Consider the following 16,501-nt stretch of genomic DNA (forward strand, 5'->3'; position numbering starts at 1 on the left):
AAACCATGAGATAAGCTGTAGTCTGCTCTCGTCTGCTGTGCCGTAAAATTTACATCAAATATATGTAAGTTTTACATTATTCTGTTATGTTTTAATTAAAACATAATTATAATTCAAAGTTCTATGTCTGTATCAAATATCACTTCGATATTCATCATTTTGTACAACTTTCATATAAAACGGCTTATTAAAATTCGTACGTAACAGTACCAAAAATAATTTTAATTTGGAAAATTAGAAGAAGATTATATATCATCTATATAATAGAATATTTACATCATAGAATATAATCTATAATCGTCATAAATGTAGACTATATTGTTCACTGATTTATTTATTTAAAAAATGCCGTCATTTCAATGTGTAAGTTGTTTATTGTGCAAGTTTGTATTATTTTGCGAGGTTAAGAATATATACTTAATTTGCACAATAAATCACTTCTAATGATTAGATTAACGATATTCTTACAAGTATTTACTCAGCAAACAATATTATCAACATTTAAGACTATAACGGATGATATTTCTTTCAAATTTTTAAAATTAAATTGATTTTTTATAGTGCCAATCTAAATAAACTGTTTTACATAAATTGAAATATAATTTGATTTACAAAAGTTCTATAAAGCAATAATCGAAGTAATATTTACTACTGACGTAAAATTTTGACTTGTAATTAGTATTACGGTGCAGTTAAATATAGCGATAACAAAACTTATGCATATTTCATGCAAAATTTCAACAGTTTCAGCAGAGCAAATATATATAAGACCCCGGTCCCATAGCTATTTATGAATGCGGACGGATAATCGCAACTCTAGTAACATCACTAAAAATATCTAGTTCGATTATTTAGTACCAACACTACCGGTAGTGAGCAAAAGTAACTGTTGTTTAAAACTGTAGCGCCGAACGTACCACATTTAATGTTCAAATGTCAGGTCTACAATTTACTTTTCAAATTCTCATGAATATTGCTTATTGATGAGTATGCTAATGTAAAAAAAGTTTTTGGGATGATTAATACATATCATTTATATATATTTTCTTGTTCTTCTCATATATTCAAGTACTTCCATAAAATTAAGGCCTAATTCCACTAATTGTAGTTGAAAGTCTATCAATTCTCTATCATTTGCCATCTTATAGACTGCAATAATGTAAAGGTTAGATAAGCGTTCATTAAATGTGCTACGTTCGGCGCTACAGTTTTAAACAACAGTTACTTTTGCTCACTACCGGTAGTGTTGGTACTAAATAATCGAACTAGATATTTTTAGTGATGTTACTAGAGTTGCGATTCGCGTCCGTATCCGTCCGCATCCGTACGTATCTATGGAACCGCCAACCGGGGGGCCTATTCTGAAAAAAAATTTTGTGGTAAATCAGTTTGTCACTTCAGTTTACCACAGAATTAATCACTTTAGATGTAATAAATGCTTATGACATGTGCTAAAATTTTTTTTCAGAATAGGCCCCGTGCTAAAATTTTTTTTCAGAATAGGCCCCCGGGGCCTAACTACACTCGCGACTTGCGCCACTACCGATAGAGGCATTGCGTTGTGACTCAAACGGGTAACGCGTAAAGGCAAATAAACCTGGCATTCATAGAAATAAAATAAATGGTTACTGGTAACGCAAACGGCAAACTAAACTTTTTTAATTCGAATAGGTGGCAGTGTGACTGACGGTTGCTTACTAATAGTTTTTGATTAAAAGAACTAATGTTCTCCAGAAGGGGATGTAATTAATTTTTAAATTTGCTGATCTATTTGGTGTTATAATTAATAGATTTACACACAAATTTCTTTTACGATTGATTGACATATATTTGTAATTTTTTAAATATTAGCGAGTATTTTTATACACCAATTGTACACTATTAAATTAGATTTCCAATTAATTTAGCATTTGTAATGACCATTAACAATGAGCAAGGTCAAATATTTTATTATATTGTAATAGACGTCGAAAGAGATGTTTACAACCCTGGATAACTTTACTTTGCAATGTTGATAGTACGGTCATGGGACTCATTAAAATGATATTTTGGAAAAAACACTTAAAATATTATTGTTAAAAATTATGTTGACAAAGAAATTTATAATGAATATAGTTAAATTTCTTTTGAACTTCGTTGATAATTTATTTTTACTAAATCTTTCATGTTGTACATACGTGTTCAAAAATTTGAATCATTACGAAAATCCAGTAGTTTTTTAAAATAAAAAAGCGGTTTTCCTCGTCACATATATCAAAATTGATACATATATTTTTGGAACGTTAACAAATAATGTAGCATTAAAAAAATAGAATTTTCGAAAATTCAACAGATTTTTATCGATCAAATGAAGTTCTACGTTTGTTCACTTGGAGGTTATGAGTTTTTTCTCGATAAACAAAAATACATATCGAATTTTGACAAAGACATAAGAAATCCGATACTCTAAGGAGTTCCTCCAAATTTTTTCGCTTCGATCTGTCAGTAGTCGTTACGAGCAAGATGTAAACGAACAGTATCGCTTATTTTATTACTGCGCGGGGTCCTCTTCAGCACAATAGCAGTCTTATGAACATCCTTAAGCCAGTATTTTTTTATTGATATATTTATTTATTTTGTATGCTACCAGATCATCATTATTTTTATCATTTTATGACAAATTTACTTTGTATTTGATTTAATTTTTTTACATAAACTCGACTCGAGTCATGAGCCGCGTATTCCGATAGGTGGGATGAAGGCAGCTGTACATACCTGTGAGATGAATGAGATGAACCACGTTTTCCGGTCTATACCGTTTCTCTACTTTGTGGTTTATGTTTTTCCCGCCAAACACGATGCTAGCAGCTGAAATTTCGCTCCAAGTTCCAAGCAGCTGAGCATCCCACAGTTGCGTGGGCATAAATTAATTTTAATACAGATATTTAAATAAATTATAAACTCGATTAAATTAGTATAAATATGGATTTAGGTGATGTACCTGCTCGTCAAGCTAAAGTTCGAGATGATGTGGGTATTCAATGTCAAAAGATCTTCCAAGACTTTCTCACAGAGTAAGTATTTCTACTTCTTTTTAATTTGATACCTTTCAGAATAATGTTTTTGTTCCTGTTTCTGTTCATAAATCTAGTGATAAAATTTGTTTATATATTTCATCAATTGTTAGATTAAATTATACTATGGTTTTTATTAAATTGTATTAAGTTGAACTTAAATAATATTATTTAATTGATTTAAAAATGGTGTAGATATGTTTTTTGTATATTGTACAGAAAATATCAATATGATTTTTAAATTGTGCCTTATCAACAATATTTTGTAGGTTCAAAGAAGATGGAGAGATTAAATATCTTGAACCTGCTAAAGATTTACTTAGTACGGAAAGGAGTACTTTGGAAGTATCTTTTGAAGATGTAGAAAAGTATAACCAGAATCTTTCTACAACTATAATAGAAGAGTATTACAGGTAGCTAAACTATAACCCTTATTGACAAATTATAATTTTTAAAAATTATTTTATTTTATTATTAATATTTCTATTTTACTGCATAACTACAGTGTCATCCAATTAAAATATATTATTTCCACTTTTTAAACATAACTTGATAATTGACAATGAATTTGAAATGTTTCAAATTTAGTATAGATATCAATCACGATAGATACTTAATATATCAGAAAAAACAGTAAAATTTATATTATTGCATGTTTTAATTAAATGTTCATTTTTAGAGTTCGCCCTTATTTGTGTCAAGCTGTTAGTAATTATGTTAAGGATCATGGAAATTTGACAAAAGAGAAAGAATGTTTTGTAAGTTTTGTTGATGTACCAACGAGACATAAATTAAGGGAGTTAACTACATCGAAAATTGGAACCTTGATCAGAATCTCAGGCCAAGTAGTACGCACTCACCCTGTACATCCAGAATTGAATCTTGGAACATTTTTATGCCTTGATTGCAATACACTCATCAAAAATGTTGAACAGCAATTTAAAGTCAGTTTTAAGTATAATACTAATACTAAAAGTGTTTTTTATTTGTGAAAGAGCTTGTAAATTATCATTTATACATTTTTTAGTTTACCAACCCAACTATTTGCATAAATCCTGTGTGTGCCAATAGAAGGAGATTTCTATTAGATATGGATAAATCAGTCTTTATAGATTTTCAGAAAGTTCGAATTCAAGAAACTCAAGAAGAGTTACCACGTGGCTGTATACCAAGATCACTTGAGATTATTTTGAGAGCAGAAGCTGTTGAAACTGTTCAAGCAGGTGATAGGTGAGTTTTTCTCTATCAATATTATAGACAAAAATTTTATTGTACAATTTATTTCAGGTATGATTTTACTGGAACTTTGATAGTAGTACCTGATGTTGGAGTGTTGTCAATGCCAGGGGCCAAAGCAGAATTAGGTTCAAGGCATAAACAAGGAGAGCAAGGAGAAGGTATCAAAGGATTGCGTGCTCTTGGAGTGCGAGATCTTAATTACAGAATGGCTTTTTTTGCGTGCAGTGTTACTCAAACAAGTCAAAGAGTACGCTTCACTTTCCTAATAGTATATTACAACTATATATTAACTGTAATAATTTCACTGCAACTTATATTTGATTTAATTTGTTAGTTTGGAGGAACCGAACTAGGATTTGATGAACTTTCTCAGGAAACTATGAAGAAGCAAATGCCTACTGATGAATGGAATAAAATTTATGAAATGAGCAGAGACAAATATTTATATCAAAATTTAGTTTCAAGTTTATTTCCGTCTATACATGGCAACGATGAAGTCAAAAAGGGAGTTGTACTTATGCTGTTTGGTGGAGTAGCTAAAAGTACAACTGAAGGAACAGCATTGAGGGGAGACATAAACATTTGTATTGTGGGTGATCCTAGTACAGCAAAGTCTCAAGTTCTCCGACAAGTAGCTGAAATATCTCCTAGAGCTGTGTATACCTCTGGAAAAGCATCAAGTGCTGCTGGTTTGACTGCTGCTGTAGTCAGAGATGATGAGTCTGGAGATTTCGTTATCGAGGCTGGTGCTCTGATGTTAGCTGATAACGGCATTTGTTGCATAGACGAGTTTGATAAAATGGATCCAAAAGATCAAGTTGCTATTCACGAAGCCATGGAGCAGCAGACCATTTCAATTGCTAAGGTCAATATCAAACATTTCGAAAATATAATTTCACTTCTTTGAGAATGGTTTATTTAGTGATCAATAATATTTTATTGTACAGGCTGGGGTGAGAGCTACTCTCAACGCCCGTACGTCGATCCTTGCAGCAGCAAATCCAATAAATGGACGTTATGATCGGTCAAAGTCATTGCAGCAAAATGTGCTATTAACGGCTCCAATTATGTCAAGATTTGATCTCTTTTTCATATTGGTCGACGAAAGTAACGAAATTATTGACAATGCCATCGCCAAAAAAATCGTTGATTTGCACAGCAACAATTCAGCCACGATCGAAACAGTTTACACTCAAGCCGAAATTTTACGATACATCAATTTCGCCAAACATTTTAAACCTATGATCAACGCTGTAAGTGATTATACAATTTAGGTGAAATTCTGAAGAGTAGTTAATGAAAACAAATTCGATTGTTTTAGAGCGCTGGAGAGCTTCTCATAAAAACTTATACTGATTTACGACAAAGGGAAGGCATGGGAGGGCGCAAATCAACTTGGAGAGTAACAGTTAGGCAGCTGGAAAGTTTGATTCGTTTATCAGAGGCTTATGCGAAATTGCAGTGTCTAGACGAAGTGACGGAAACGCATGTGAACGAAGCTCGTCGTTTATTAAGCAAAAGTATTGTTCGAGTTGAACAGCCTGATATAGATCTCGATGAAGGCAATAACGATGAAGACAGAATGGATGTTGATAACCTGGCAGTTAATGGAATTGACAATCAGACTTCAAATGATCATGTCGATAACGACGGTGACTCAAGCCAAACAACTCAGCCAAAGAAAAAACTTACCATGTCTTATGAAGAGTATAGAAGCCTCACAAATATGCTGGTGTTGTACATGAGAGATGAAGAATCGCGAATTGAAAAAGAAGGTATACGAATCGACCATTTATTTTCTAATGATGAATGATTTTTTAATATACAACGAAATTGATTTGCATTTTATTTACAAAAGATACTTTCAATGAAAGATTTTTTGAGTAAATTTGAGTGAAATATCGATTGTTTCTTGTTTTTTGTAGATAGAACTGAAGAAGGCGTTCGAAAGGAGGAAATTATTGCTTGGTATTTGGATAAAGTACAGGATCAAATCGATACAGAAGAAGAATTGTTAGAGAGAAAAGGTTTGATCGATAAAATAATTGATAGACTGACGTACAATGATAAGATTCTGATTCCACTAACATCAGATAAACAGGATGAGAATCCTATACTTATTGTACATCCTAACTACATTATTGACATTTAAAATTTAATTTGAGCTTGTAATGCTAGATTGTATCGGTTGTAACATAAGCCGACGAAAAGCTTGTAGTTCATATTTTTACATTTTTATAACTGTAATTTAAGGTGGCTTCACCAAATTTTGTCTTCTGACAAAATTGAACAAAACTTTTTATATGGATTGTATTTTGCACAAGTTTTCGAATTCTGTAAAAATAAATGGAGGTTATTGATCTAAATAAGGAGAAATAAATTGTCAAATTTGAGTCATTATATATTGCTGACGTAGGTGGGTAGGATTGCGTGTTTACATTTCCTGTAATAATTTTAATAATAAATGACAGATTCTTTCCAAAAACCACAATGTTGTTCAATACAAGTATTAAATTAATATTTGAAAAGAAAAGTACTGGTCATCGAACTAATAAAAAAGATGTTGAAGACAAACATAACAAATTATTGCATTTTAGAGACAAAGTCATAAAAATAGCGACATGAAAAAAATTTTTTTTCGATAAATTTCCACTATTAAGTATGAATTCGTTTATGAACGAGCGATCAAATATAAAACTATTTTGAATAAGTGTTTGTTGGAAAGATGTCAATTTTATGAAATCCTCGACGGTGGCCCGATGTGATACAGCCTGGCCTGGTGGAGTTATCTTAAAACTATCTTTTAGTGTTAAATCGTAAATATCACATTATTTTGAGCAAAAATCTACACTATGCAGACAAACTTAATTCATTGTTACATTTTACTAAATTAAATAAAAATTTTTTTTAATAACATTAAAAATACAGTTTGATGTTTGATTATTTAGCTGACGATTCATTATACACCTTTTACAAAGATAATATTGATGTACCGCGTTCGTGTACCCTATTGTGTACATTCAAATTAATAGCAATGCTTTTGAATTCGGAGCGAAAAATCGCATTGGCTGATACGCTAATCTATTAACTTATATAATTCATCTATGCAAATGCGAAAGTTGTAAATATGTGCGCATCTACTTGATTCTAGCTGCAACTAGAATGCATTCCAATGCCGAATTAATTATTTGAATGATAAGATTTTTCGTACGTAACTATCAAGTATTCAATACAAAAAATGATAAGACCATGAAAAAAAGTTGACGCGTCTGCACCATTGGCAGCAGCTGGGAATTTTTTACGTATCGATGTAGCGATTTTGAATTCTCGGTTTTCTAGTCTGGAGCTGAGTATTATCCCGTATGAATGTCCCGGCTAAAAACTTTTCATTCTTAAATATTTTAAACCGCTCAATCTGAACGCACAACTAGGTTTTACAAAAATGTCATACAAATTTACTTAAACAAATATTGAGCGACTTAACATACTTAAGAAAGAAAGGTTCTATGACGAGTCATTCTAATTGCATATCGAACCTTCGCCAGCTTCTTTAAGTTAGGCATTTTGAGAAAAATCACTCCTCTTGAAATCGTTGTACCCTGAGAATGTTTTTTCAATACTATTTTCGTTTCATAATTTATGATCGAAGTTGTTTTTATCTGCTTAATTTCGTACAACATACGTAATATTATTTTTCAAATCATTTTAACAATAACATTGAAAATATTATTTGAGCAAAACTATAAACAAATTTTTCAGCGTTAATTTTCTAAAAGTTATTTTTTTTTATATTGACTCACAAATGTTTATGATATATTTTACGAAGTTTATAATAAGTATGATTACGTTGCCTGGATTGTTGAAAACAATTCGATAATTAGTAAACAGTAATAGGGAAAAGAAATTTCAACAGTAAAAAGAAGTAATGGACTTGCGAGCAAGCAATATGATATGAAATAGCTAAAACGGAAAGCAGGTAACGAGTAACGCGTAGAAACAAGCAAACTTGAGATTGTTGCTTAATCTTAAGCTTGTTGCAGTTCTCGAATATAACTATTCTATTGTCACAAGAACGATGAAATGGTAACATCGAGCTGCGAATCGAGCAACAATAAGTCACCTAAAGATGGAATCCAAATGGGTGGAAGTCATAAATATGCAAAAAAACAATTGATACTAAGAAAAGAAACTAGGTACAGAAAACACATATGGCAAATACTTATGAAGACTTTATAAAACAATGCGTAGATGAGGAAATGTAAGTTAATAATTACGCAACAATTGTGGAATGAAGGCGATTTACGCACGTGTCCGTGATTACCTACTTTTCGCATAAGCTGCGGAAGTTGGATTTCTGCCGAAAAAGGTTTACAATGACAAATGAAAAATGATATACGTTAATTTTGTAAAGCAAATAACGATATATAACTATACTTGAATTTTAGCATTTTTTCTATATTTTGCGATCTGAAAAATAATAATTTTCGTGAAAAAAGGATTAGATAAAAATTGATTCTTAATAAATTATCTGAAATAAAGTCAATAAAGGTACCAATTCAAAACTATAATTTTACTTGTAAATTAAATAAAACATGATTTTGAAAATGTTCCTTTTCTTAATTATTTGAAAAAAACGAATGTAGGACATAAGAAGAAAAAAGCTCAAGTTTTCACAGCAGTTAAAGATCAATTGTTTCTTGACGAAGCATTAGATCATGATTATTTGATCATGAATAAATGATGAATGATTGATCATGAATAATATATAATTTATTACGTAACATACTGTCTTGATTCCCTTATAGTTTTCTTAAATGATAAAATGTGTAATAATGGAAAGAAGGGAAATAGTGAGAGCTGGAAATTCACTTAATTTTAATTATATTTAGCAACGTTTCGTCAGCACATTTTCTGACCTCTTCAGGCTTTATTAGCAGAAAAACAACAAATTATTAACAATAAAGTTGCAAATGTAATTTTAATGGCAAATAATTATATGTATATGTTTGTACCTGATTTCTCTCGTAGTCAAATTATTATAGGCTAAAACGAATAGCTCGTAGCCAGTCACGTTACAATACAGTAAGAAATCAAGTATTTAAACACATATACATACATTCTTCATCTATCATCTCTTCCTCATCGATCTTAATAAAGGCTTATAAATATGACTAAGGTATTGTATATCCTCTTTTCTATTTAAAGTGTTTTTATGTAAGCCGATGTGCAACATTTCGGGTATTCTGCGTTTCTTATAATTCTTTTCATAATCCAATATCTTAGCTTTCTCCTAGTCAAATTCGTGTGAGAGAGTTCTTCTATGTGTAGCTACTACTGTATCTGAGTCAATGTTTTTTTTTGTGTTCATTTAATTCAATTTTTAAGGATCGCTTACTTTCACCTATGTAGACCGCTAAACATTGTTTGCAGTTAAAACCGTAGACAATACCAGTGTTGTCTAATAAATCAGATTTGTCTTTTCCTAAACGAATGAACTCTTGTAATGGTTTTTGTAATAAAGGGATTGGAGTATGTTATGTTTTTTTAACACAGAAGAACATTTCATAAAGATGTTGCAATTGTTTGGAATAGCGACTCTAGGTAGTTTTTGATTTATTAATTTTTTATATTTGCTAATCCGTTTGTGTATGTGTTTTTTGATACATTCAGATGGATAATTATTTTTTTTCTGGATATTAGTAACTATTTTTAAATTGCGTGAACGAAATTTTTTGTCAGCAAGTAAAAACACCCGGTCAACTAAATTTGAAACTATATTAACTTTTTGATGAATTGTATGTTCTGACTTAAAATTCAAAATTCTGTCAGTTTGTGTTGTTTTTCTAAACTAGTCAAATTCTAATTTATTATTATTTCTTATCAATTTTAAGTCGAGAAATGGAATAAAATTATACATTTCAATTTCAAATGTAAATTGTAATCTATTATGATAAGAATTGAACGTCTCAAGAACTAAATCAATGTTATCTTTCGGAATGCACATCAAAGTATCATCCACATATCTATAGTAGAAAACAGGATTAATTTGATATTTATTCCACATTCTTTTTAGCCTATAATAAATAATTTGACTATGAGAGAAATCAGATACACACATATACATATAATTATATGCCATTAAAGCTACATTTGTAACTTTATTGTTAATAATTTGTTGTTTTTCTGTTAATAAAGCCTGAAGAGGTCAGCAAATGTGCTGACGAAACGTTGCTGAATATAATTAAAATTAAGTGAATTTCCAGCTCTCACTATTTCCCTTCTTTCCATTATTACAAATTTTATCATTTAATGTTGTCCCTTTAATTCTAACAATCCCTCAATATTGATAAAAACATCGCTACAAAGCCAGTCAAATTTCAGAAAGCATTAACTTCTAGTACCGGAACTGAGGGGCTACTTAAACAATGTTGATAATATTCGAATAAAATAGAATATTAATAATACTATTAATCGAGTAGAATCGAATGTGGGAAATGAGTGTCCTCAACAGCCTCAACTAAGCTCACCGAAATCACTATACATCGTGAAAATGAATTTTCAATAAATATCAACGACCACGGCGATTCAATAACGGTGAATGTGTCGGACATGTTGATCCCCGAAAAAAGTATAACTTTTAATTTGAAAAACTGTAATGTTACAATTAATAAAATCTCAAAATATGTGAATTTGATTAATATATTTTATAAGCGAATAGTTTTATATTTGAATTAAAATAAGTTTAATGTTATTGTATAATAAATAAATATAATACAAATAAATAAAGCCCAATGGTTTCACACAACAAAGTATATGACTACCACGCATAAGATTGCCACTATTATTTTGTTTAAGGATTTTCAAATAGTTCTAATGTTTCAAAATTAATAAATTTCGTGGAAGAAGTTTTAGTTATAAGTTGTTTCTTAATGAATTATCTACAAAAAATGTCAGTAAAGGAAGCACTCTAAAATCATTATTTCAAAGTAGTTCATTGCCTTTTCCTTGCATCTGTCATTTATTATTAAAATTATTTGAAGAAATGTAAACGCGCAATCCAACCCGTCTAAATTATCGATATATGACGATTCAATTTGACGTATTATTTCTCTTTATTTAAATCGATAACCTCCATTTATTTTTACAGAATATGAAAACTCGTGCAAAATACCATATCCATATAAAAATTTTAGTTCGATTCTGTCGTAAGACAGAACATGGACAAAATTAAGACAAAAATTACATATCAGCAGTAACGTAATGTCTTTATTGTTATTTGTAAGTTTTCAGTATACAATTTGAAAATGAATATCGTATCCTCTTGAATTTCTTTCAATGTATATAGATGAAACCAATTCTCTCTTTGCATATTTTTATATAAATACTAAACCTGTTTCAAGAACAATAGTGTGTACGCTTAAATTATATTGTATGCTATTACAGTGCACTGAAATTTGATAAGAGAGGGGATGTAAGGGTTGGCCTTGCCGGTTATGTACGGTCCTGACGGGTAATTCTCTCACCGTAAGCTACGTCGTTGACGCGCGGGCTTGTAGCTCGCGCGTAGTTTCCAAACTTAGTCGGGTAATAAACCTGAGTGCTCGTATCAACGGTTTTTTATTCTGAGTAGTGGGTTGTCTTCATTGAGTCGAATATCAATAAATAAATCAAGGCGAAGGACTATCATCGCAATTCTAATCAGTGCTGCATCCCATGTTACGGTATCAATATAAAAGAACTATAAAGTCCTACAGATTTTTACACGTAATAAAGCTGAACGCAGCTGAAGATCTTTGGCAGCGAAAAGCAGCCGGCGCCGCTGCTACTTTAGCTAAATAAGTTGACAAATCAAGTGGTTGGAGCCGGCGACTGGGGAACTGATGGAGTGCAGCGTCTAGTCGGCAGTAGCGCGATAGATAAGAGAAGTAGAGGGCAGTGGGCATCGGCAGGTCGCGACTGAATGGCGACGAAGCAGCGCCTTGGCTGGGGGGCGCGATAACGAGAGCAAGCGCTGCGGGTTCGCGCGAGCCGCCGAAGCTCTGCTCGTTATCCGCGAGCAGCTCTCGGCGCGCTCGGCAGCATCCGCGCTGCTTCGCTCGTGACACCATGGAGTAGCGGGCGAGTGTCGCGCGATCTTGGATCCGTCGCAGGCAGACCCATCGGCCATCCCTTCCCGAAGCATGGCGAGCAACGACATCGAGGCCAACCCCGAGGCAGCCGATACCGGCACCGACTGGCGCCCACAGCAGCAGCAGCAGCAGCAGCAGCAGCAGCAGCAGCAGGACTCGACGGTTCCGTATCGATCCCCCTTATCTCCTCGCCAGATCTAACGGCGGAGAGTCGCACGGAGTGACCGCGTGGGTGCACGTTGCAGGCGAGGCGCGAGCTGCCAGCAGCGGTAGCCTGGTCGGGCCTCGGCGGCGACTGCCCGCTGCTCAGGGACGCGCTCGCCCACAGGCAGGGCCTGGTCTGGACCGTGTGCAGATTCTTCGTCGGCTACATGCGCGGGTTCTCTCAGGTACGTTTGGATCCGAGCCGCGGACCGCTGCTGCGCTGCCCGCGCTCTCCGTTTCTCCGCTCCGTTGAGCACTGACGAACACTCGCTCGTGTCGATCGCTGTTTCGGCTCGGATGTGCGTGCCACGGCAACGACAGATAGCCGTGCGGCGGCCGCGCGGCTGCGACCGCACGAGCATCTCGCGTTACGCAAACGAACGACGAAAAAAGCCGAGATACTGCTAATCCGCTGGATGGCTGTCTCGTTTGCGTCGCGACTCGCGGCTGATCGTCGCGGTTCGCACCTACCGTTAGGAGCGCTCGTATTGGAAAAATCGACCAAATGTCACTGCCACTACTGTTATCTTCATCACTGGCAAACAGCGATTACGTGATACAAATCGCGCGACAATTGGCCTTATCTCTCACTCTCTCTCTCTCTCTCTCTCTCTGTCCCGGTTGTCGATAGTCCCATTCGTCTGTCAAGAATTACCCGCCAGCAGCGCGAGCAATTAGCATTATCACGCGCTTCCATTGGATAACTAGCGGCGCCCAACACGCGAGCTACACGTCTCGAGAACCAACGCCGGTGGCTTACGACGCTGCTAATGAATCTCAACTGCACACGCGTCGCTCGCGTCATTGCAGTTCGATAATGCAGAGCGGCACTTGTAATCATGCCTCGCTTTTTAGACTAGCTTCTCGAACAATCCAATCACGGGACTGATCTTGATGGTTGGCCTGACAACGGTAGGCCCGGGTACCTTCGTCTGCTGCTCTGCCTGCAGTCTTTTGGGACATTTGGTGTCGATGGTCAGTTACGACGGCTCGTTACAAGCAGCACAGCTCACTGAGACGCGTAACACTGGCCCTTACAGTCGCTACGAGAGCCGCGGGTCAACCTGGACAACGGACTGACCATCTTCAATCCACTGATCTTCGGAGCAGTTTCGTACTATTTTGTGCCAGAAGTGTATGGAGCGTTCGACGGCTTCAGCTGCTCGCTGATGTTCTTATGCGTGGTTTTCATGTGAGCTCCGCGGCCGTTCATAGGCAGTACGCAACCGATCGCGACCGATCGAAACTCTTGTGTGCAGATCGTACTTCTGGAGGGCTTGTGCAAACGGCTGCATCCCGTGCCTGACGATGCCCTTCAACGTGGCCGAGCTTATTCTGTTGTTCACGCTGAAAGAGGCTCGGAGCCAACTGGATCACGGTCTGTCGTTTGCCAGCTCCGTGGCGGCAGCAATTCCAGTGGTGAGTTCAGCTGCGCGCGAATCTGCGACTGCTGAGATTTCGGTGGACACTCGTGAGTGGCCGGGCGATAAGTGCAATTAGCGTGAGCGATTGCGCGCAGTCGCTCGCGCCCCGCCATTACAACCTGCAGTCGCAGCCTGCCGCGCTGACCTACATTTTTTTGGCGGACGAAAGTTCGAGCTCTCCAATTCGCGCCAATTGCCACTTGGCTTTGTCTTGCGCGCTCAGTTTCGCGCTAATTACCTCGGCGACGCAACGCGTCAGCTGGGCGCATCGCGTCGCGCATCCCCCTCGCCGCCGCCTGCCCCTTCCGTCTCGGCGCTTCGCGAAGCCGCCAAGTCCGCCGACTGTCTCGCGGGGGCTGCTGTTCGCCACGACAAGACGTTTCGCGGCCGAAGGAGGCACCGACCCAGCCGAGTAGTAAGAGTCTGAGCTGCGCGCGAGCGTGCTGTGTTTTTGCAGGGCGACGGGGCGGCGACAGCGGCCTCGGCGTTGGCGGTGGCGCCGGGCATCGCCGGGAACGCGACACTGCTCGGCGGCAGCCCCGACTGGACAACGGTAAGCGCGCCCACGCAGCTGCCGCGTTACCCTCCCGATGCCCCCGCTCCCCGCTCCCAGCGCCGCTCAGCCGATCGCTGATCCAGATCGTGCGTGCCTCGGTGGTCTCCGGCTCGCAGCTGTTCGTCGTTGAGAGCGTGGCGTTCGGCGCCGTCGTCTACCTGGCCGTGCTGCTGTACTCGCCGCTGACCTGCCTGTTCGGCTTCCTGGGCTCGCTGGGCGCCTCGATCGTCGGCAAGTGTCGGCCGCTGCTCTCGGCCGCGGTGCCAGCGCTCTAATTGGCGACTAATCGGCCGCTGCGCCACCCGCTGTTCGCAGCGCTGCAGCTGGGCCGCCCGCGAGCGGCCGTCGGCGCCGGCCTGTACGGCTTCAATGGCTACCTGACCGGGGCCAGCTTGGGCGGCAGCTTCCTGGTGATGAACGGGCAGGCGGCCGCCGCCACCTGTGTGGCTATCGTCCTCACGGGCCTCGTGCAGCACGTGCTCGAGATCGTCTTCCTGCCGGTAAGCGCCCGCGCGCTCGCTGCCCGTTCGAGGCGGCGAGCGAGCGGCTCCTCGACCACGGCTCGCTTCTGCTCCAGACCGGTCTGCCCGTCGGAACCATACCCTTCGTGCTGACCACTTGGCTGTTCATCGGACTCGGCAAGATGCCCGAAGGCGCCTTCTTCTACCCGGTCAGCATCTCTTGCCCGGAGCAGCAACGCAAGGAGCTTCTGTCGCAGCGCCGACTGGCCAAGTCGGAGCAGGTTCGCCCGCGCCTTCGCGCCCGAGCCTCGCCAATCCTAACTCATTGCCGATTCGCAGACGGGCGCCGCGTCGGAGCTGCTGCTGCGCAACGGCAAGGCGCCCCTGGCCTGAGCGGGCCACGACCGAGCCGCGCGTCGGAGGCCGTGCAGCCGAGCCGGAGCAGCAACAGGGCAGCTGTGACCAGGTCCAGCTGGCGCATCGCTTCGTCGCGTCCTCCTTTTCCTTCTGTCTTTTCCATTTGGATAGCTGTATTGTCTCTGCTCCGAGGTCGCGCGGCCGAGCTGTGAGCCAACAAACATTGCAGATACGACTGATACGCGTTCACTTGTTGACTTTCTCTTCGTGCTTTTGTGTGCCGCGAACAGTGCTTTTTATCTATTATGTCATTATCTTTTGTACAAGAGCTTCACTACAACGCGGATATTGTCGAGTTTGGATTGCATTACTTTGAAATTACATTAAAATTGTATTCCAGTTCTTCGGGAAAATAAAAGAATGTAAATGAAGCAGCAGCTCTCGTACTACATTTGTCGGAAGTCTCGTTTGCATTCTTTATGCTGTTATAAGTTTGTCTTGATATTCCAATAAAATGAGAAAAATTCATAACCGTATACTGAACCAACGCGCTACAGCGAATTCTACCTGCTATTTAATAATTATCTGGCTCAGCTGTGAATTAGAAAATAGTCTGCATTTTTATGAAATATTTAGATACGTGTTTGTATTAAAAATTACTTTTCAAATACAGCACGTCAATATTAAATCGTTTGCGTACATTATTGTCTCACTGATTTTATACAACAGACTCGCGTTTTCATAAGACCAATTTATTGGTTGCAAGCCTCAAATGCAAACCTCTCTGTATTGTATTTTTGAAAAATATTGATACGATGCGCACTGCTATACCACTTCCTTTTATTTGCGATATTTACATTATTTTGAACGTTACTTTCACTCGAGAAAGATTCATGGGTTGGGTAATCGATCAATTGCAACGTATTTTTCTTATTTATGTATAATTCATAAGGCGAAAGAAACATCCATCATTGTAGTTGAAACTAGCGACCTCGTCCTACTTAATCAATTTAATGTACTTTCGTCCTGGTAGACATTTATGACCAGCGAAAATAGGTAAGAATGTTGCATGAGCTGT

General features: G+C 37.8%; 2 protein-coding genes across 4 annotated transcripts; both read left to right on the plus strand.

Moving 5' to 3' along the window:
- Positions 1–49: 49 nt before the first annotated feature.
- On the plus strand, positions 50–7,165 carry LOC131671033 (DNA replication licensing factor Mcm6). Its single transcript, XM_058947185.1, has 10 exons — positions 50–64; positions 2,730–3,053; positions 3,323–3,466; positions 3,733–3,997; positions 4,081–4,283; positions 4,341–4,539; positions 4,627–5,157; positions 5,240–5,545; positions 5,614–6,067; positions 6,218–7,165. Exons 2-10 carry the CDS (start codon positions 2,962–2,964, stop codon positions 6,442–6,444), a joined length of 2,421 nt encoding a protein of 806 aa, XP_058803168.1. The 5' UTR covers positions 50–64; positions 2,730–2,961; the 3' UTR covers positions 6,445–7,165.
- A 5,047-nt stretch (positions 7,166–12,212) lies between these two features.
- On the plus strand, positions 12,213–16,029 carry LOC131674921 (urea transporter DVU1160-like). Of its 3 annotated transcripts, none has more exons than XM_058953802.1 (10): positions 12,213–12,583; positions 12,667–12,810; positions 13,481–13,600; positions 13,666–13,817; positions 13,885–14,044; positions 14,507–14,602; positions 14,722–14,836; positions 14,929–15,105; positions 15,183–15,347; positions 15,406–16,029. In XM_058953802.1, the coding sequence occupies exons 1-10, from the start codon at positions 12,473–12,475 to the stop codon at positions 15,633–15,635; spliced, it is 1,470 nt and encodes a 489-aa protein (XP_058809785.1). In that variant the 5' UTR covers positions 12,213–12,472; the 3' UTR covers positions 15,636–16,029. The 3 variants fall into 3 exon arrangements, with proteins under 3 accessions (XP_058809785.1, XP_058809749.1, XP_058809795.1); XM_058953766.1 differs by having other exon boundaries at positions 12,226–12,583; positions 14,689–14,836; XM_058953812.1 differs by having other exon boundaries at positions 12,231–12,583; positions 14,689–14,836; positions 14,921–15,105; positions 15,406–15,596.
- The last annotated feature ends 472 nt before the right edge of the window (positions 16,030–16,501 follow it).

The sequence above is a fragment of the Phymastichus coffea genome, unplaced genomic scaffold (assembly GCF_024137745.1).
Source record: "Phymastichus coffea isolate CEN01 unplaced genomic scaffold, Cenicafe_Pcof_1.1 PCOF00001, whole genome shotgun sequence".
NCBI classification, from domain to species: Eukaryota; Metazoa; Arthropoda; class Insecta; order Hymenoptera; family Eulophidae; genus Phymastichus; species Phymastichus coffea.

Excerpts from the sequence above, each read along its gene's own strand:
- LOC131671033 (XM_058947185.1), top strand. The coding sequence starts at position 2,962 with ATGGATTTAGGTGATGTACCTGCTCGTCAAGCTAAAGTTCGAGATGAT. Across the intron at positions 4,540-4,626 it reads TTACTCAAACAAGTCAAAGA|TTTGGAGGAACCGAACTAGG; the intron begins GTACGCTTCACT and ends TTAATTTGTTAG. Across the intron at positions 5,546-5,613 it reads TTAAACCTATGATCAACGCT|AGCGCTGGAGAGCTTCTCAT; the intron begins GTAAGTGATTAT and ends CGATTGTTTTAG.
- LOC131674921 (XM_058953766.1), top strand. The coding sequence starts at position 12,473 with ATGGCGAGCAACGACATCGAGGCCAACCCCGAGGCAGCCGATACCGGC. Across the intron at positions 12,584-12,666 it reads AGCAGCAGCAGGACTCGACG|GCGAGGCGCGAGCTGCCAGC; the intron begins GTTCCGTATCGA and ends TGCACGTTGCAG. Across the intron at positions 15,348-15,405 it reads GACTGGCCAAGTCGGAGCAG|ACGGGCGCCGCGTCGGAGCT; the intron begins GTTCGCCCGCGC and ends GCCGATTCGCAG.